Source organism: Crocodylus siamensis, chromosome 6 (genome assembly GCF_052110815.1).
Source record: "Crocodylus siamensis isolate JL-2025a chromosome 6, ASM5211081v1, whole genome shotgun sequence".
In the NCBI taxonomy this organism is placed as follows: domain Eukaryota; kingdom Metazoa; phylum Chordata; order Crocodylia; family Crocodylidae; genus Crocodylus; species Crocodylus siamensis.
Genome location: NC_143400.1, coordinates 2,145,122 through 2,164,002, shown reverse-complemented (window position 1 = coordinate 2,164,002; position 18,881 = coordinate 2,145,122). Strand labels below are relative to the sequence as shown.

Genomic DNA, 18,881 nt, shown 5'->3' with positions numbered 1-18,881 from the left:
TCCTCCTGGGCTGGGAGGAGGCTCCTCCCCTGGGTTGCAGTGGAGAAACTGAGGCATGTGCTGCGTGCATCCCTGGGGCAGTGCCCCCTGCAGCCAGCCACATTTTGGGGCCCAATGGAGCTGCCCCCCTGCCCGGTGCCTCCCAACCCCCACAGCAAAGAGCCCCCCCACGCCCCAAAAATACAGGCATAGACAGTGGGTGCCGGTCGAGGCCTTTTCTGCCCCTTTATTGGGTGCGAAGGTGCGAGGTGCGGCCGCGTACGGCTCTACGGGATGGTGCCGGAGCCGCTCAGCTCCGGGGGGTCTCTACAGCCGGGCCCCGGGGTCTGTGGGGCTGGGCGGGGGGGAGGGGGGCTCAGCGGGGATGGTGCATGCACAGCGCGGAAGCCCCTGCCCGTCTCATGCAGCCGGTGGCACTGGAGGCGTTAAAATCTTTACAAAGGGGTTGGGGGCAGAGAGGGGGGGCTTGATTCCAAAATCACTGACTCCCGGGGGCTTCCTGGTGAGCGGGAGACGGCCCAAGGCATCAGTGTTGGGGTGGGGCCGGGGGTGCCATGGTCCAGACGCCGTGCAGGCAGCCAAGGGGGAGCAGAGCCTGGGCCTGGACCCCCCCGTGGTGGGGAAAGGCTGGGATGGGGCCCCTGGGACTTTGCATGGCCTGAAGGGGCTGGGCCCCCTGCCCCCACCTTTGTATTGCATAAAAAGAGGCCTCCTGGCATGGCGTGGCGTGGCGTGGCGCTGGCCCCTGCCCCCCCACACAGCCGCGGCAGGCGGTATGGCTTGTGAATGGGGCCGCTGGGACCCCCAGGCTCTTGCTGGGGGGGGGGCAGTGCAGAAACCCCACCCCCTGGCATCCAGGAGCTGAGCGCAGAGCTGGGGGAAGTGTGGATGTGAAAGACGGAAGGACGGGGACAGACAGAGACATCGGAGCTGCGGGGGGCAGTAGGAGCAGACGGCTGGGCAAGCAGGGGGCTGGGAACGGAGTCACCGTGCCCAGTGTGCGAAGGGTTAATGCTGGGTGGCAGCCAGGAGACCCTCGGTATCTGGCATCTGGACGGAGGCTCAGAGTCGGGCCCATGCTGGCATCGGCGCTCGCCTGTCCCTGCGGCTCTGGCCCAGGGTGGGGGGCACCAGGTGCCAGCCCCAGGGTCAGCCCCGTCTGCAGAGGTCCGGTGAGGATGAGCTGGACCCGGGGGGGGGGGGGGCGTGGCTGGGCAGCGTCCAGAGCAGGGGGCTGGGAAGGGGGGCCGCGCTGGTGGAGCCCCCCGCGCCCTTTCCCGCCGGACCTGGGGCTGTGCGAGGCTCCGGCGGCCGGCAACAGCAGTGGCACGGTCCTGCGGCGCCGCAGGGAGGCGTCCGGCCGGCCCGGCGTGGGGCCTGCTGGTGCGGGGCAGGGGAAGAGTCCCGCCAACCACCTCACTTCCGGCGGCCCGAGGTGCTGGCGCGGCGGTCGCCCTCCCGCCGGGGGAGCCCCTCGTCGGTGGAGGAGGTGGTGAGCAGCGCCTGTGTCCAGCGCGCGATCTCCGCGTGCTCCTGCACCGCTGTAGACAGCGCCGTCAGCCAGCTCTGCATCTCCTCCTGCAACGGGGGCAGGCGTCAGGCTCTCTGTCCGGCCACCCCTGGCCTGGTTCCCAGCTCCAATACCCGCCCGGCCACGTGCAGGGTGCAGGATGGGTTCCCCAGAGCCCGTGGGGGGGCCACAGCAGTGCCGGGACACCGCCACGGCCGCGCTCCTACCTCATCCTTGGCCTGGAGCAGGAACTCGCTCCCCTCGCTCGTCCTGCAAGACACGGGATGTCCGGGTCCAGCAGGTGTCCACCCGCCCATGGCTCCTGGCTCCGGGTGCCAGCCCAGGGTCCCAATCCCGCCCCTTACCCGCCATCCCAGGACCCCCAGCAGCAGGGCGCCGAGTGCTGGCCTCTGCCCGGGGGTCCGTCCCTGCCCGCCCGGGGGCACTTACTTGAGCTTGAAGACGTTCTTCTTCTTCTTGTAGTCGCTGGCCACCTCGCTGAGCGCGCCAGCCAGGCTGAGCAGTGGCTCGCCGCCGTGGGTACTGCCCGACGCCTGCCCCTTGGCGTCCTTGTAGAAGCCCAGGTCGCCCTTGCTCAGCACGCAGTACAGGTTGATCCAGGACCTGCCGGGCACAGGGCAGCTGCAGCCAGGCCCTTTGCATGGATCCTGGCCGGGATCGGGGCCCCACAGCTGCGGGGGCACACGGCGCTCACCTGTTGGAGGCCTTCTTGCTGGGCCCCTCCAGCTCACGCTTGCGGAAGAGGTAGCCCTCCAGCTGCGCCGTGTGGGTGGGCGGTGGCGGGGGTGGCGCGCTGCTGGGTGCCGGGGCCGAGCGCGACCGCCGCGCCTCCCCGGGACCCTGGCTGGGGTCCTTGGGCCGCGGCCGGCGCCGAGGCTTGGGGCGGTCGCGGGCGCGGGGCCGGTCGGGCCGTGGCGTCCGCTCGGGCAGCAGGTCCATGCTGGGCAGGCGGGCGGGCGACTCACGCTCCCGGGACTAGGGGAAATGGGGGGAGAGAGCCGGGGGGGGGGTCAGGTGAGGGTCCCAGCTGGATACCCCCCTCCCCAAAACTGGCACGTACCGTAGCGGCTGCCGGCGCCGACTCCTTCTCCTGCAGCTGCTCCACGATGTCGGCCAGCGTGGCCTTGCTGCCAGCAGAGAGACCCGGTCAGGGGGCACGGTGCGGGGGGGGCAAGACCCTCTGGGGAAACCTCGGGCTTCCCTTCCTCTTTGTGGGGAAACCTCAGCATTTGGGATGGCCCCAAGTGGCCATCTGTTAGCCCAAAACGTCCAGCAGCGGGTCCCATTCACCCCGCTCCGGACACCTGGGTCCCGGGGGCTCACCCGCCCGCCTTGGCGTCGTGCCGCGGCGTCTCCTGCTCGCTGGACTCCTGCCGCTCCAGCCGCCGCTCTCGCCGCCGCTCGGAGGCTGCCTTGGCCTCCGCTTTGGGCTCCGGCGCCGGCTCGGGGGCCGGCGGGCGCGGGGCCACCGTGGCCTCCGCCGGCCGTGGGGCCTCGGGCGCCGGCTCTGGCACCGGCGCGGCGGCCGCGGCGGCCAGGCTCTCTTGCACCCGGTCAATCTTGGGCTGCAGCCGCTCCGGCTTCAGCTCGTGGCGCACGTAGGCCACGCGCGGCTCCAGCGGCTCCACCTTGGCCGGCATCTCCGCCCGGCTCCGCAGCAGCTCAGCCCGCGCCTCCGCCTTGTCGTGCAGCGCCTGGCGCAGCAGCGGAACAGCCCGCGAGCCCAGCTCCACCGCCGGCTCCCCCAGGAACTTGCGGCCCAGCAGGGGCGTGGGCGGCTGCTTGCTCTGCTCCGCCTTCAGCTTCTCGATCTGCGGGGAGACGGGGACGGGGTGGGGGGGGTCGTCCGCCTGGGTCCCACCCCCGGGTCAGCGTGGCCGGGTGCCCCTCCGCCCGCCCCGAGCCCCCGCACCGTGGTGAGGCGCCGCAGCGAGCTGAAGCGCTCCTCCCAGGCGACGGCCGCCTTGCGGAAGGCCTCGTGGCGCCGGATGAGCTGCTCCACCTCGTCCACGCTGTTGCCCAGCTCCTGGCTCTTGAGCAGCGGCTCCTGCGCCGTGAGCCACGCGTCGGCCACCACCGCCTCCTGCGCGAACTGGTGCACCTCCAGCACTGCAGGGGCACCACGTTACACCCCACCGGGCTCTCGGGGCATGACCCGCCGCCAAGGGGAGGGAGGGACCCACATCCCCCCTCTCACCCCCCACACCCCACTTCCCCCAGAGCCGGAGAAAACCCGGGTGTCCGGGCTCACGCCCTCCCCAGCCCGGGTGCGGGGACTCACTCTGCTGCAGCCACTCCCAGTGCTTCTCCCACTTCTCCGTCATCTCCTTCTTCTTGCCCAGCAGCTTCTCCAGCTGGGCCTTGACCTGCAGGGCCCAGGGCAGGCGCTCGTCAGGGCTGGGGGGACCCCGGGGCGGGGGCCGCCCAGGATCGGGGCCCGGGGTCTCACCTCGCTGGCGTCCGGGCTCTTATTGAGCAGCAGCGTCTTGCCCAGCTCCACGCAGGCGGCCAGGCTGGGCGCCCGCGTCTCCATCTCGCTCTTGAGGCTCTGGTGGTAACTCATCAGCACTTCCACCGACGACACGTCCCTGGGGCGATGGGGAAGCCTTGTCCAGCGGGGCAGGAGCTCCCCGACCCCTGCGGCAGGATCGGGGCCGGCCCAGGCGAGCGGCGGGAGCCGCGGACTGGCGCTCCGAGGTCCCCAGCTCCGCGGGGGAGGCGAGAACCAGTGGGGTTTGGGGGCGACGGAGGGGCGGCGCGGCACGTACCTGGGCTTGTCGCTGGCGCGGATCTGGCCGAGGACGCTGTCCATCCAGGCCAGCAGGTCGCGGGCGACGCTGGCGAAGCGCAGGCGGTCGGCGGCCGAGGCCACGTGCAGCCGTGCGGCCTCGCAGGCGCCCAGCAGCTCCTTCCAGGTGCGCAGCACGTCCTGCTCCCGCGCCGCGATGGCTTCGGCGTGCTCCCCCGCGTACACCGTGCGCAGCTGCGCCGCCCCCTCCTGCAGCTGCCGCACCTGCCGGAGCCGCGCCAGGGTGAGCGCCGGGATGGGGACCCCCGCCGCAGCGCCCGCCCAGGGACAGCTCCGGCCCGGCGCGGATCCCCGCGGCCGGGGCCTTACCTGGGTCACCAGCACCTGGACGTCGTGCTCGAAGGAGCCGAGGCGGCGCTGGAGGGCGCCGGCCGAAGACTTCCCGTCGCGGGCCGTGACCTCGGGCAGCCGCAGCTTCTTCTCCTCGATCTGGGCCAGGACGTCCTTGCAGTCGCTGAAGAACTTGTGCAGCTCGTGCGAGGCTGCCAGCATCTGGGCCCGCGTCTCCATGAGCTCCAGCAGGTCGGCCCAGGCCTCGTTGACGCCGTCCTTCCACTCGGCGATGGTGGCGGCGTCCGCGTGCCCGTAGTCGATCAGCTCGTCCACCATCTGGTTCACGGCCGAGATGCGCTCGTGCCCGGCGCTGCCCGTCTCGCTGGCGAACTCCATGAACTTCTCCTGCAGCACCTGGGGGGGCGGGGGGGGCGGCATGAGACTGGGAGGGCCTGGCCCACAGCACCGCGGCGCAGGGGGCTGGAGCTACATGGCACGGGGGGAACCTGCCAGGCCGGCACGTGGCACGGCAGCCATGGCGCAGAGCTACGGGGCACGGCAGCCAGCACGGAGCCCCCTGTCCTGGGCACGTGGCACAGGGCAAGGACTGGCACGTGGCCGGAGGCACGGGTACGGTCAGGCTGGCAGACGGCACACGGCAAGGCGCGTGGCCGGATCCGCGGGGCGTGGCAGAGCCCTGGGTCCTGGGCGCAGCCGGCGCGCGGCAGGGAGAGGCGCGCCCGCTCACCGTGACGTGCTCGTAGTCCTGGCCCAGCTCCGGCGACCCGGCCACCACCTCCTTCTCGGCGATCCAGTGCTCCAGCTCGTCCACCTCGCGGCTGAGCTGGTAGAGCCAGTACTGCTGCTCCAGGCGCGCCTTGCGCTCCTCGGCCAGGTCCTTCAGAGACACGTAGAGCCGGTCAACCTGAGACTGGCGCCTACTTATCTGTTCGCTGGGCAAGGACACACCCTGGTCAGTGCCGAGAGCCCCCGCGGCCGGCGCAGCCCGCGGCGGGGGGGGGGGGGGAGGGCGGCGCAGGGGCCTACCTGTCGGGGTGCCCCAGCTCCAGGAGCGCCCGGCACTGGCGGGACAGCTGGGCGATCGTCTCCTCGTAGTTCTCGATCGTCTGCTCCAGCATCAGGTGCTTCTTCAGCAGCTGCAGCGTGCTCTGCTCGTCCTGCCGGAGCCGGGCACGGGGGTCAGCCGGAGCCCCCGGCGCAGCCCCCCGAGACCCCCGCCGGGCGCCCCTGACCTTGCCCGCCTCGTCGTCCATGAGCAGCAGCTCCTGCTCGCCCAGCCAGGCCTCCACCTCGGCCGCGTCGAAGCAGAACTGCTGCACCTGGAAGGTGACGTCCAGCAGCTGCTGCCGCCGCGCCGCCGCGTCCCGCAGCTGCGCCCACAGCTCGGCCAGGCGCTGCCGGCGCTGCCGCGCCACCTCCGCCTCGGGGCCCGGCGCGGCCCCCGCCGCGCCCGCCCGCTCCAGCACCTCCTCCAGCCGCGCCTGGTGCAGCTCCAGGTCCCGCCGCAGGGCCTGGGGGGCCGGGGGGGTCAGAGACCCTGGGGCCTGGGCTGGATGCCACCCCCGCCCTTCCCAGCACACCCTGGGGGGGAACGCAGGTACCCGGGTCCCCCCGCCCCACCCGGCACCGCTCACCTGGTTCTTCTTGATGAACTGCTGCACCGTCTGCAGGTCGCCCCCGTGCTCCTTCAGCGTGGCCAGAGGCAGCCGGTCCTGGACCCAGATCTGAAGCGGGGCGGGGTGGGGGCGTGAGAGCTGTGCCCCCGAGCTCTGCCCAGGCCCCCCCCCCCGCATCACTCACGATCTCGTCCTCCAGGTCGTGGGTGACCTGGTGCAGCTCCTTGGAGGCCAGCAGCACGCGGCGCCGCTCCTTGAGGGGCTCGATGAGGCGCACGATGCGGGTGCCCACGGTGCTCTGCTGCTCGCCTACCGCCTCCTGCGCCGCCGCCTCGGGCGCCAGCACCGCCGCCTGCTCCTGCAGCTCCCCAGCCTCCTTGCACCACTCCTCCACCTGCGTCTCCATCGTCTGCAAGGAGCGGAGCCCGGTCCCGGAGCCGCCGGCAACTCGGGCTCCAACGCCGCCCGCGGAGGGTCCCCCCGGCCCAGTGGGGAGCCCAGCTGCATGCACGTGCCCGTGTCCGTGCGGGGGTGCGTGTGTGTGCACGCACACACGTCTGTCAGGGGGCAGCGCCGGAGCCTGGCATCCAGCCCTGGGCTCTACCCGCTAGGCCATGCTCCCTGCCCAGAGCTGGCACTGAACCCAGGCATCCGGGCTCCAGGCACTAACTCCCCTCCCAGAGCTGGCGGTGGGGAACCCAGGGGTCCGGGGCCCCCACCACGCACCCCTCCCCTCCCCGAGCCATGCCACACCGGGGACCCAGGCGTCTAAGGTGCTTGGCCCTGAGGCTGACCCCCCCGCCCCCCGCCCCGGTGCTCGCCCGGCCCTACCTGCAGCTTCTTGAGCTGGGAGTTGATGGAGGGGAGGTCGGGGCCGGCGCCCACGGCCTGCAGCTGGTCCTCGAGGCGCAGCAGGCGCCGATCCAGGTCAGCAAAGCTGCGTGCCAGGCGCTCGGCCCGGCTGGCCTCGAGCAGCCCCCGCGCCTGGGCCTGCGTCGTGCTCTCCAGCTCGGCCCAGCACTGCCGCAGCTCGCCCAGCGTCTGCTGCACCGAGCCTGCCAGCTCTGGCTTCTCCTGCATCAGCTGCTGCCCCTCCTGGGGGGGACAGACGGGGGCAGGTGAGGCTGCGAGTGGACAGACAGGACCGTGCAGACCGCCCCATGCCGGGCACCCCCACCCAACCCCGTGGCTCCCCCAATGAGGGCATGGGATGCAAAGGGTTAAGGAGACTGGACCACCCCCCCCAGGGGTCGTGGGGGAGGCCGGTCACTGCTTGCACATGCACAGAGCTGTGCAACCAGACACCTGCACATGTGTGCACAGAGAGTGGCACATGTAAACCCAGGCGTGGATGCAGGCGTGGACATGGGTGTGTGCACACAGCCCCCCCGGCACATGTAGGCATGGAGGCGTAGACGTGAACTCATGCATAGACATAAACATAAACACAGGCATGCGCACGCACACACCTACCCCATGGGCGCACACTTCTGGAGGCACAGACATGACCGCAGGCGCGCACACATATGCACATGCAGACGCCTGCAGAGGCAGGCTCAGACACATAGAGGCAAACACAGGCACCCACCTGCACATGCGCACACCCACGCACGCATGTGCAGAGGCATAGACACTTACACAGGCCCATGTTCACTTGCATGCACAGGCAGGCATGTGTGCATGTACACATGCATGTGCAGAGACATGCGCACATACAGATATGCTGAGGCACATGCATGCACACATGTGCGCGCGCGCGCACTCTTAGAAGCAGCGCAATCTCCTGTCTCCCCCCAGCCCCTCTCCCCCTTCCCTGGCCCCCCCAGCCCCGGGCACCCCCCAAGCCCAGGGCACCTTGCAGGTGACATTGCCGGCGCTGCCGCGGCCTGGCGCCAGGGTCACTTTGGAGCGGGCTCCGGCCTCAGCGGCTGTACCTCCCCCACCCCCCCAGCTCAGGGGCTCCCTGCTCCCAGCTCCTGGTGGGGCCCACACATGTGTGCAGGGGGGAGGGGGCAGTCACAGCCCCCCCGGGACTGGGGGCACCGGCCAGTACCTGCAGCTGCCGCCCCCCCAACCCCTCCATAGTTGGGGCCGGGGTCTCCGATGGGGCCGGGCCCCGGTGCCCGCGGCTGGAGGACCCCCCCGGCTGACGCAGGCAGCTGAGAGCCCGGGGGCGGGGGCGGGGGTCAAGTGCTGTCTGCTGTGCACACACACACGTGCCTGCACACGCGCCCCACATAAAAATACATGCGCAAACACACGACTCCACACACGCATGTACATGCACTATGCACGCACACAAGCACACACTTGCACATGCATATGTGCATGCAAACGTGCTTGCACACACCAGACGTGCATGAATGTGCACCCCCACATGAATACACGTAAACACACGTGCTCGCACACATGCGCAGACACACACACAAGCACACCTCCTCGCACACACCCAGAACACACAAACATGCACCCCACATGCACACATTCATGCGCACACATGCACGCACACCCCTGCACCCCACATGCACACACCTACACACACAAACACACATGCTTGTACGCACCAGGAACGTATAAACACGCGCCCTGCACACACGCATGCCCCGAACGCCTGCACCCACCCACACACACATGCACAGACCTGCACACACACACAAACACACGCTCGCCCACACCACAGACACGCACAAACCTGTGCCCCACACACATGCACCCCCCCCCCCGACACACCAGCTCCCGTCACCATCTGTGGCTCCACACCTGCTCCCCGGCCCCCCACGGCCAAGGTGGGCCCCCAGCCCCCGGGGTCCCGATGGAGGTGGGGGGGCTTTGCTTGCTACAGCCCCCTGCCCATTCCAGGTGCCCCCCACGGCCAGGCGGGACAGCGGGGCCGGACCGCCCCCCCAGTACCTTCTCGATCTTCTGCAGCCACTCCTTGTTCTGGGCCAGCTCGGCCAGGCAGGCCTGGTGCCGGAGCCGGCGCTGGCGCAGCCGGGGGGCCTCGTCGCGGCCGGCCTCGCGCGCCATCAGCATCTTCTCGCGCATCCACGCATCCAGCTGCGGGCGGGCAGGTGGGGAGGGGGCTCAGGCCGAGGGGCCCGCGGGAGCGGCCGGCGCCGCGGCTCCCGCGCCCGCCCGCGCCCTGGCACCGGGCACCGCCGCGCTGCGGATGCCGGCTCTGCCCCCGCCCCCCCGGAGCAGGTGCCCGCGCCCCCCCCACCTCCGCCGCCGGCTCGGCCCCCGTGCTGCAGTGAGCGAGCGAGGCCCCCCCACGCGGCGTCATGCGCTTGACGGCACCGGGGAGGCCACGCCGCGCGGGGGGGGGAGCCGGGGCGGAGGGCCCAGCGGTGGGGGGGCGGGCGCCATGGCAACACCTAGGCCACCGGGGATGGAGATGATGGAGGTGATGGAGGGGAGGACAAATGCACAGCACGGCATCCCCCCTCTCCAGCCCCCTTGCCACGGCGTGTGGGACCCAGGTGCTCGGGGCCTGCCCTACGGCGCTAGCCCCTGGGCCCTGCTGCTTCCCCGCGGGCTGGGGAGGGGGCCCAGGCTCCCGGGTGCCCCCCCACCATCCTGTAAGCCAGGGTCAGCGTGGACCGGGCCCGTGGGCCCTTGAGACCCTGGACCGGACCCGGCTCTGGGGCGCCCCTCGCTCCGGACCCGCAGCCCCCTGCCCCCCCAGCCCCCCTCACTCCCCACCCCTGGAGCCCCCCCGCAAGGCTGCACCAGCTGGTTGGTCGGGGAGGGGAGGCTGTGTATGTGGGTGGGTATTGGCAGCTCCCCCCCCCCCTGCTGCCCTGCCCCCACCCGAATTAATTGCTGGGGCCCAGCACTGCCTGGAAACCACATACGCTGTCCTCATTAGTGGTGGGGGAGGAGAAGGGGCGGAGCCTGGTATGCAGATGAGGCAGGCACTCCATGCCTGGCCCCCCTCACCCCCCACCACATCCCTCCATCCGTGGGTCACTCCAGTGCACCCTCCACGTGCCCTGCCCACGGCTCCCCACCCGCTGCAGCCCCTCCACTGCCTGCCCCCCACAGGGCATCCGGGCACCCCCCCAGCGGCAGCGCTGGAGGCCCCAGCCCCCCCCCACTGCAGCTCCAGGGACGGACCCAGGCCTGCAACCAGCTCCCACTCCCCCCCCGCAGCAGGATCAGGATCAGGCCCTCTGGGCTGATGGGGCTGCCCTGCCAGTTTCCCCTGGCTCCCGACCCGCAGCCCCCAGGCCGGGGGCGCCTGCCGTGCCCGGTGCCGCCCTGGCCCTACCTCGTGGCAGTCCTGCAGGAACCGCTGCAGCTCCAGGTGGTCTTGGAGGCGCTGCATCCAGGCCTGGGCCAGCTCCTGGTTGCGCTGGCTCCTGCCGAGAGAGGAGGAGACCCCCGCTCAGCCGGCCGCCGCGGGGGCGCTCGGGGCGGCGGGGACGCGCCCGGGGCCGGCGCTGCCTACTTGGCCCGCAGGGCTCCCATGTGCTCCTCGACACGCGGGCGGTAGAGGCTGCCCTGGCGCACCAGGCTCTCGCCCGCCTGCAGCGCCAGCTCCGTCTTCTGCTGGTGCAGCTCCATGGTGGTGAGGAAGTCCCGGTGCTGCTTGATGGCCGCCTCCACCCCCTGCGCCGTGCTGGGCAGCTCCGCGCCGGCCAGTGTCGACTCCTGCGGGGACGCCGCTGTGAGGGGACCCGGGGGCCCGGCTCCCACGCCCCCCCCCGCTCTGCCCAGCAGCCCCCACCCTCCTTTGCCAGCCAGGGGTCCCGGAAGGGAGGTGCCCGAATCACTCGGTCGCGCCGAGGAGCCCGGGTTAGGGTTAGGGTTAGGGTCCGGGGACGGACCCTGCCCGGCGCTTTATCCCCATGCCAATGGGCAATGGCCGCTGCGGAGGAGCCGGGCAGCTCCGGTGAGCGCCGAGCCCCGCGGTCGCTAAAAGCAGCCCATTAAGGCAATAATGAAGCCCCTAGGTGACTGCAAGCGCCCAGGAAATGCCCGTTGGCCAGTCACGCTGCCTTGCCCACCACGCGCCCTCATGCCCCCAGGATGGGGGCCGCCAAGTCAAGGCCTCTTTTGGCTTCGCTCTCTCAACAAGCTGGGGCACGGGTGCGTCGCAGGCAAGGAAATACCATACTTGGCAGCCCCCGACACGTCATGGGTGGGGAAATACAGTACTCGGCAGTCCCTGGTGCATCGCGGGTAGGGAAATACGGTACTCGGCGGCCCCTGGCGTGTTGTGGGTGGGAAAATATGGCACTTGGCAACCCTGGCGCATCACGGGTAGGGAAATACGGTACTCGGCAGCCCCCGGCCGCTCCTGGCAGCACAGGACAAAGCAGCCGTTCGCCCTGAAGCCTAATGAGCACCCCGTGTTAATCACTTGGGGTGCTAACGAGTTACCTGGCTGCAGAGACAGGCCTGGGCCTGCTGCACGTCGCGCAGGAAGAGCTGGAAGACGTGGGCCTGCACCAGGACCTCGCGCCGCGCCTCCCACAGCTGCAGAAGCTTGCTCCAGCCCAGCTCCAGCTTCTGCAGCCACTGCTGCAGGGACACGCAGGCCGCGTCGGCCTCCTCCAGCGCCAGCAGGTCGCTGACCGCCTGCAGCCGGGCGTAGTCCTCCTCGTAGCGCCCGATCTCCTCCTTGAGCGCCGCGTGCCGGCTCAGCAGCCGCTCCGCCTCGGCCAGGCTGCCCGGCACCTCCGGGGTGCCCGCGGCCGCCTGCGCCCGCACCAGCCAGCTCAGGAAGTCGTCCAGGTCCTGGATGAAGCGCTGGAGTCGGCCAGCCACGGCCAGCGCGTCCTCGCAGCCCTGCAGCGCCTGCGTCAGGGCCTCCCACTCCTCCCGCAGCTCCTCGAAGGGCAGCAGCACGTCGGCGGCGTCGGAGCCCGCGGCCAGCGCCTCTGCCTCCTGCTGCAGCCGCGCCAGCCGGGGCTCCAGCACGCCCAGCGCCGCCTCCATGGCCGAGAGCCGGCGCTGCAGGGCCAGCACGCCGCCCAGCTCGCCGCCACCGCCGCCACCGCCCTGCCGCGTGGCCTCCACCGCCTGCCGCTTCTCCCGCAGCTGCGCCTGCACCTCGGTGCACTCCAGCAGGTAGCTCTGCAGCCGCAGCGCCGCGTCCAGCTGCGCCTTCTTCTCCTCCACCAGCTCCACCACCCCGTTCCACCTGCGCCCGGGCACACGGCGTGAGCGCCCGGGCCCGCCGCGGGTACCCCGGGAGAGCCTGGCGTCGCGGGGGCACCGGGGTGCTAGGGGCGCAGTTGTGGGGGGAACCGGTATCACGGGACAGCCCAGGGCCCCGGGACAACCTGGAGTCATGGGAGACCCCGGGGTCACAGGAGACTCCATGGTCGTGAAACCCCATGGCTGGCATCACAGGGGAAGCCAACACCGCAGGAGACCCCAGGAGCCACCAACACAGGAGACCCCAGCGTCACGGGAGACCGGTGTTGGCATCGCAGGAGACCCCAGTGCCATGGGAGACCCCAGTAGCTGCCATCATGGGAGACCCCGGTGTCCCAGAAGACCCCAGGCGTGCTTGCAACCATCATGGGAGACCCCAGTAGCTGCCATCATGGGAGACCCCGGTGTCCCAGAAGACCCCAGGCGTGCGTGCAACCTTCCCAGCTGCAGCGTTGCCACTCCCAAAGCCTGGGAGGGCACCGGTCCTCTCAGACGGGCCATGCAGGGCAGCTGCCGAGCATCCCGGGCACATCCCAGGGCCGGGCGGCCCCGAGGAGGCAACGTCCTGGCCCTGAGGCAAGCTCACGGCACCCGGGGAGGGGACAAAGCTCAGGGGATGCCCCCCTGGCCACGACGCCGGCCGCGCTACCTGCTGTTGAGATGGTCCTGGCAGGACACGACCTCGGTGGAGCTGGGGTGGCCCCCGTCCACCAGCTGCTGCACGATTTGGTTCACATCCAGGATCCGCCCCATCACGCTGCTCATCTCCTGGTCCAGGCTCTCGAACCTGCGCAGGGCACACGGGAGCTGGCACGGGGGGGGGGGGGGGGGGGGGGGGCGCAGGGCGTCCAGGCTCCAGCCCCTGCCGCTCCCACGCGAGGCCCCCCAGAGGCGGCGGGTCCCGGGGGCCCACCTGTGCTGCACGACCTCGAGGTCCTCGAGCTGGCGGGGGAGGCCGAGGCGCTGGAGCCACTGCTCCTTCTCGTCGATCCAGACCTCGCAGGCGTGGACCTCGCCGAACATGCGGTAGACGGCCAGCGCGTCCAGCAGCCACTGCCGCCGCAGCCCGGCCAGCTCGGCCACCTCGGCGTACAGCTCCTCCGCCTCGGCCACGCGGCCCTCTGCCTCGGCCGCCTCGCGGCGCTCGGGCGCCAGGCGCGCCAGCTGCGCCCGCAGCCCCCGCACGGCCGCCCCGTGCCGCTCCACCTCCGCGGCCGCGGCCCGGTGCTGCCGCAGCAGCGAGCGGGTGGAGAACTCGTCGTGCCCGAAGTCCTCGCTGGACGCCAGGCGGAAGGCGTCCCGCAGCCACGCCGCCAGGTCCTCGGCTTCGGCCCGCAGCTGGAACAGGCCCAGCGCCTCCTGCAGCCGCTGCTGGTGCCGCCCCGCGGCCTCCTCCAGCTCCCGCCAGCAGCGCCGCAGCTCCCGCGCCCGCTCGGGGACGCCGCCCGCCGGCCCCTGCGCCAGCAGCTGCTCGCCGCGCGCGAGGCTCTGGTGCAGCAGGGCCCGGCGCCCGCCGAGCTCGCTCAGCAGCCCCTTGTGCTGCGCCGCCAGCTGCAGCACGCTGCGCAGGTCCTTGCCGCAGCCCTTGGCCGCCAGCAGACGCGCCTTCTCCCGCACCCAGGCCTCCGCCTCCTCCAGCTCCTGCAGGAAGGCCCAGAGCTCGCGCGAGCCCTCCAGCTCCGTGCGCCGCCGCGCCGCCAGCGCCCGCAGCTCCTCCAGGCAGCTCTGCACGTGGTTCACGCGGTTGCGGATGATCTGCGGGTCGCAGGGCCGGTAGCCTGGGGGGGGGGCCAATGGGGGTCAGGCACCGAGGGGTATGTGCCCCACCCCCCCGCCCTCCCAGGCGTCTCCCAACTCTGACCGAGACCCCCGCGCCCCCCGGACCCGGTACCCTCGAGCTCGGTGAACTTGAGCGCGGCGGCGTTGAGCGCCTGAACCCGCTCGGCCTGGGCAGCGACGTCGGCCTCCAGCAGCCCGTGCTTCTGCAGCAGGTCCTCCACCTCCAGCAGGTGCTTCCCGCTCTCCTTGGACGCCAGCGGCACCTACGGGCCCAGGTGCGTGGGGCCAGGGCCGGGGGGGGGGGCATCCCAGCGCGGCGCCGCACCCCCCGCGTCCGCCAGCCGCCCACCTGCATCTCCTCCATCCAGTCAATCATGTGCACCATGTCCTGGAAGACGCGCTGCAGCGCCAGGTTCTGCTCCAGGCGGGCGCGGCGGGCGCGGACCAGCTCGCGCAGCAGCCCCCACTGCCGCAGCACGCCGTCGCGCTGCGCCCCGATGCGCCGCGCGTCGTAGTAGCTCTCGGACTCCAGCGCCAGCGCCAGCTCCACCACGGCCTGGATGCGCTCCTCGTAGGACGAGATGTCGGCCTCGATGGCCTCGTGCTTCTTCATGGCCGCCTCCACCGCCGGCAGGTCGTAGCCGAAGTTGTCCTGGGGGGGCGCGGGGCCGGGTCAGGGGCGAGAGCAGACCCCCCGGGCCGCCCCCGCCCCGCTCCTCGGCCGGCCCCGCCGCGCCCACCTGGGAGACGAGGCGCTGGTTCTCGCCCAGCCACGTCTGCCGCATGGCGGCCTTGTGGTCGAAGCGCTGCGCCAGCAGCTCCAGCTTCTCCTGCCGGATCAGCTCCTCGCGCAGCGCCACCTCGCGCTCGTGCTCCGCCTTCTCCAGCCGCGTCCAGGCCTGGCGGGGGGGCTCAGGTGAGACGGGCACGACTCGGCTCGCGCCACGGCCCCGCCGCCGCCCCCTCCCCGCGCGTGGGGCGCCCCCGGCCGACACCGACGCGGCTCGTGCCGCGGCCGCCCGGCCCCCGCGGCACCTTGTTGATGTCGGCGATGCCGCGGCCCTCGCTGGGCACGTAGAGCTTGCGGTTGTTGGCGCGCAGCTCGCTCTGGATGGTGAAGAGCAGGACCTCCAGGTTCCCCTTGTCCTGGAACCTGCGCCCACGGGTGGGTCAGGATGTGCCCGCGGCCCCCCAGCCGCGGCCGCCCCGCGCCCCCCGCCACGCACTTGACCGGCTTCTCGAGGGTGCAGAAGGCGGTGAAGGCCTGGAGCTGCTGCTGGACCCCGGCCAGGGAGTTGGCGAACTTCTGGTTGCTGATGAGGCCCACGGTGCGCTCCACCCACTCCAGCAGCTCGCCCGCCAGCTGCTCGTAGCGCCCCGCCAGCCTCTCCACCTCCACCGCGTGGTCCAGCACCTGCCGGGGGACCGGGCCGGTTACCCCCGCGGGCTCAGAGCACCATGCCGGGGATCCCGCGGGCTCAAGGACCCACGCTGCGTACTTCCCATGGGTTCAGGGACCCATGCCAGGTACCCCACGGACTCAGGGCACCAGGCTGGATACCCCCACATCCCAGCTGCGATCACAGCCCCTGGGAACCATAACCTTCATCTGCCCCGGCTCCCTCACGGCTAGCGCTGCCCCCCCCATGCCCCATATGAGATCCACAGTGCCCTTGGCCTTCACGGCTGCATCCGGGGTAGGGAACGGAGTATGCGGGTTGACCCCGGCCCAGATAGTGCCCACGACCCCTACCTTGCCAATGCGCTTCCCCTCCACGGCCAGCGCCTTCATCTTGGAGAAGTAGTGGTAGAAGGAGACCACGTAGGTGATGATGGACTTCTCGTCCGGGTTCTCCATGCTCACGTCTGCCAGAGAAAGGCGGCGTCGGGGATCCGAGCGCGGCCCTGGTCCCCCCCGTTACCCGCTGGGCATCCCCCGGGGCCCAGGTCACAGCCCCTGGCCCCCCAGCCGCCCGTTACCCTCGGGGTCGAGCAGTTTGGTGAGGCCCAGGTGCGCCTCGGCCGCGTTGAAGGCCTGCTGCAGGTTGTAGGTGGCGTTGGACTTGGCCAGCTTGTCAAAGTCAATGATGTCGGGCCTGGGAGCAAGAGAGAGCCCGTTGGCCCCTGCTCCGACCACTGCACCCCGCTCCCCTCCCCAACACAGCCCAGGCGCCCGGGCTCCGGCTGCTCGACCTGTGCTTGTGGATGAGCGCGTTGAAGGCCAGGCCGTCGCGCCAGCTCGTGGTGAAGTTCTGGATGTTCACCTCGGGGTACCTGGGCCGGGGGCCGGAGGCGTCAGCTCGGGGGTCCCGAGCCCCCCGGAGCTGCCCCGGGCTCCCCCGCCCTGCTCACCCCGCCGTCTTCATCTGGCACCAGAGCAGCAGCGCGTCCTTGGCCGATCGCGTCTCCCGGTTGTCTTCCGTCTCAATCTTGATCACCTGGATCTAGGGAATGGGCACAAGCACTGACGCACCCCCGCCCCGGACGCTCCCGTGCCCTGACGGGGGGCTCGCAGCTGACCCGCGGGGCCGGAGAGCCTCCCGGGAGCTGGCCCGTGGCCGTGGTACCTGGAAGCGCAGGATGATGGTCCAGATGAGGCCGAGCGTGAGGCGGTGGTTGCCGTCCACGATGTCGTGGGAGCCCACGTTCTCCAGGTGCACGCGCTGCTCCTTGAGGAACTGCAGCGCCTTGTCCACGTTCTCCAGCGAGTGGATCCTCATCCGGCCCCGCGTCGGCTTGGGCTGGGGGGGCGCGGGCGGGGGCATGACCCACGGGACCCAGCCGAGCGCAGGGATCCCGCAACCCCCCCCGGCAGACCCCGGGCCGGGGGGACTCACCAGCTGCTCCCCCGACAGCACCTCCAGCAGCCGGGTGAGCACGTAGCCGTCCCGCAGGTCGGTGTAGAGGTCGCCGATGCGGCAGGAGACGCGCGCCAGGTGCGAGTTCACCCACTTGGTGAAGGTTTTCTTCTGCACGGCGTCGCGCTCGTCTGCGGGGGAGCCGAGCGGGTCAGTCGGCACCCCCGGCCTCGATCCTGGCTCCAACCCCCACCTCCAACGGGCGTCTGGGCTCTCGGGTCCTACCACCTCCCCAGAGCCCGGAAAGGGCCCCAGGGGACGCCCCCACCCCCCCAGAGCCGGGGACGGGCCCCGGGCGCCCAGCCCCAAGCTGCTGGAAGACAACCCAGGCGTCCTGGCCGCGTCGCAGCCTCCCCCCTGCTCCCCCGCGGGCGCGGGGAGAGACGCCGGGCGGCCCCGTACCGGCGAGGGCCTTGATGCGGGAGCACTCGAAGAGCTTGGCGGTGGCGGTGGTGTCGTCCCAGGCGCGGGGGTCGCCGCTCTCCCACCGGCTGTTGTTGTTCTGCGTCTGCGCGTCCATGTTATCCAGCTCGGCCACGTCGGCCATGGGGGCGGGCGGCTGCGGGGACACGAGGTCAGAGCTGCCCGCACGGCCTGGCCCTGCCACCCCGTCCGGCCCAGGACCCCGTCCCTGGACCCTGCGGAGGCACCGCTGCGGGGGCGCTGGACCAGCGCAGCACGTGGGCTCCGCGCAGCCCTGCTCCGACCACTAGACCCCCCTCCCCAGAGAGAGCCCAGGCATCCGACCCCAGCCTCGTGCCGTACACAGCTGCTCTGCGGGGGGGGGGGGGCAGACCCCCCCGGCCGGCTGAGAAATGAGGATGCTGCAGATGTGCGCACACAGGCAGGCGCAGATGCACCCGTGTACACATGTAGGCACATGCACATGCAAACAGGCACACGCAAGCGGGACCATACCTGCGTGCCCGTACACACGCAGAGGGAACCGAGGCATCCCAGGGGCCTCCCACCGCCTCTAGGCCCCGCGAGGCTCCAGGGACCCCCAGACAGACCCCGACCCCAGGGCCAGCAGGAAAAAGGCAGACGCCGGTGCGCCCGCCCCCGGCTCACTCGCCCGCGCAGCTGCGCCCACAGGTGCACGCGCTGGGCAGCCCCGGGAGACCAGGCCGCGGCTGCAGCCTCCCTCCCGGGCTCGCTCGGCCCTGGCCGCTGGGGGGGAGCCCGCAGGACAGGCCCCGGCAGCCCGGGCTGTGCCTCCCCCGGGGCTGGCTCCCTGCCCGCCGCCTTCAGCGGACACAGCCCCCCATCGCAGCTCGGAGGCCCGGGCCCCCGCCCGGCGCAGCGCGGACCCCGGCCACCACCCGGCCCCGGCCCCGGCTCCGGGGCCCCTGCCGCCCCCGCGGGGGGAGCAGGAGAGGGTGCCGCCCCCGCGGGGGCTCACACATGCACGTACGCACATGGGCAGGCCCGCAGGCCCCCCCCGGGGGATGCATGGGTGCGCGCGCGCGCAAGGGTAGGCCTGCCCACGGGGGCACGCCGACATGTGCACCTGCTCCCATGTGCAACAGCACGCACGCACACACGCCCCCCCAACACACCCATGCACGCAGGTACACACGCACAATAGAGTCCCGCACGCCCGTGCACAAACACTCCCAGATGCTGACACGCACGCACGCACCCCCACGGCCACAGCGCGCCCGTGCACAGCCACGCCGGCGGGCACGCACGCACGCTTGCACACGCTTGCACGCCCCCGCCGCGTCTCACCGGGGCCGCGGGCGCGGCGGCGGCTCCGGGCTGCGGCATCCAGGGATGCGCCGGCTCCGCCCGCCCGGCCCCGCCGCTCGCCAGCGCCGCCGGCCGCG

General features: G+C 71.8%; 1 protein-coding gene across 4 annotated transcripts; it reads right to left on the bottom strand.

Moving 5' to 3' along the window:
* Positions 1-187: 187 nt before the first annotated feature.
* SPTBN4 (spectrin beta, non-erythrocytic 4) lies at positions 188-18,880 on the bottom strand. 4 transcript variants are annotated; one of them, XM_090051227.1, is made up of 36 exons: positions 18,784-18,880; positions 17,455-17,611; positions 17,032-17,183; positions 16,762-16,935; positions 16,547-16,638; positions 16,388-16,468; positions 16,175-16,290; positions 15,948-16,060; positions 15,421-15,608; positions 15,230-15,347; positions 14,935-15,093; positions 14,544-14,846; positions 14,307-14,457; positions 13,329-14,193; positions 13,065-13,202; positions 11,636-12,398; positions 10,701-10,903; positions 10,521-10,611; positions 9,161-9,307; positions 7,082-7,345; positions 6,435-6,659; positions 6,269-6,358; positions 5,867-6,145; positions 5,661-5,791; positions 5,362-5,566; positions 4,650-5,027; positions 4,300-4,544; positions 3,981-4,119; positions 3,813-3,897; positions 3,444-3,640; positions 2,855-3,342; positions 2,592-2,658; positions 2,226-2,506; positions 1,961-2,134; positions 1,738-1,780; positions 188-1,578 (listed from the first exon to the last, which is right to left on the bottom strand). In XM_090051227.1, exons 1-36 carry the CDS (start codon positions 18,820-18,822, stop codon positions 1,417-1,419), a joined length of 7,503 nt encoding a protein of 2,500 aa, XP_089907353.1. In that variant the 5' UTR covers positions 18,823-18,880; the 3' UTR covers positions 188-1,416. The 4 variants fall into 4 exon arrangements, with proteins under 4 accessions (XP_089907353.1, XP_089907352.1, XP_089907354.1 ...); XM_090051226.1 differs by having other exon boundaries at positions 18,748-18,859; XM_090051228.1 differs by having other exon boundaries at positions 18,695-18,823.
* Between the last annotated feature and the right edge of the window lies 1 nt (position 18,881).

What these genes read in the sequence shown, in the direction of transcription:
- SPTBN4 (XM_090051226.1), bottom strand. Translation starts at nt 18,822, where the DNA reads ATGCCGCAGCCCGGAGCCGCCGCCGCGCCCGCGGCCCCGGTGAGACGC. An exon ending in AGGCCTGTCTCTGCAGCCAG is followed by an intron (nt 10,904 to 11,635) that starts GTAACTCGTTAG and finishes GCGTCCCCGCAG; the next exon opens with GAGTCGACACTGGCCGGCGC. An exon ending in CGGCGCCGGCAGCCGCTACG is followed by an intron (nt 2,507 to 2,591) that starts GTACGTGCCAGT and finishes CATTTCCCCTAG; the next exon opens with TCCCGGGAGCGTGAGTCGCC.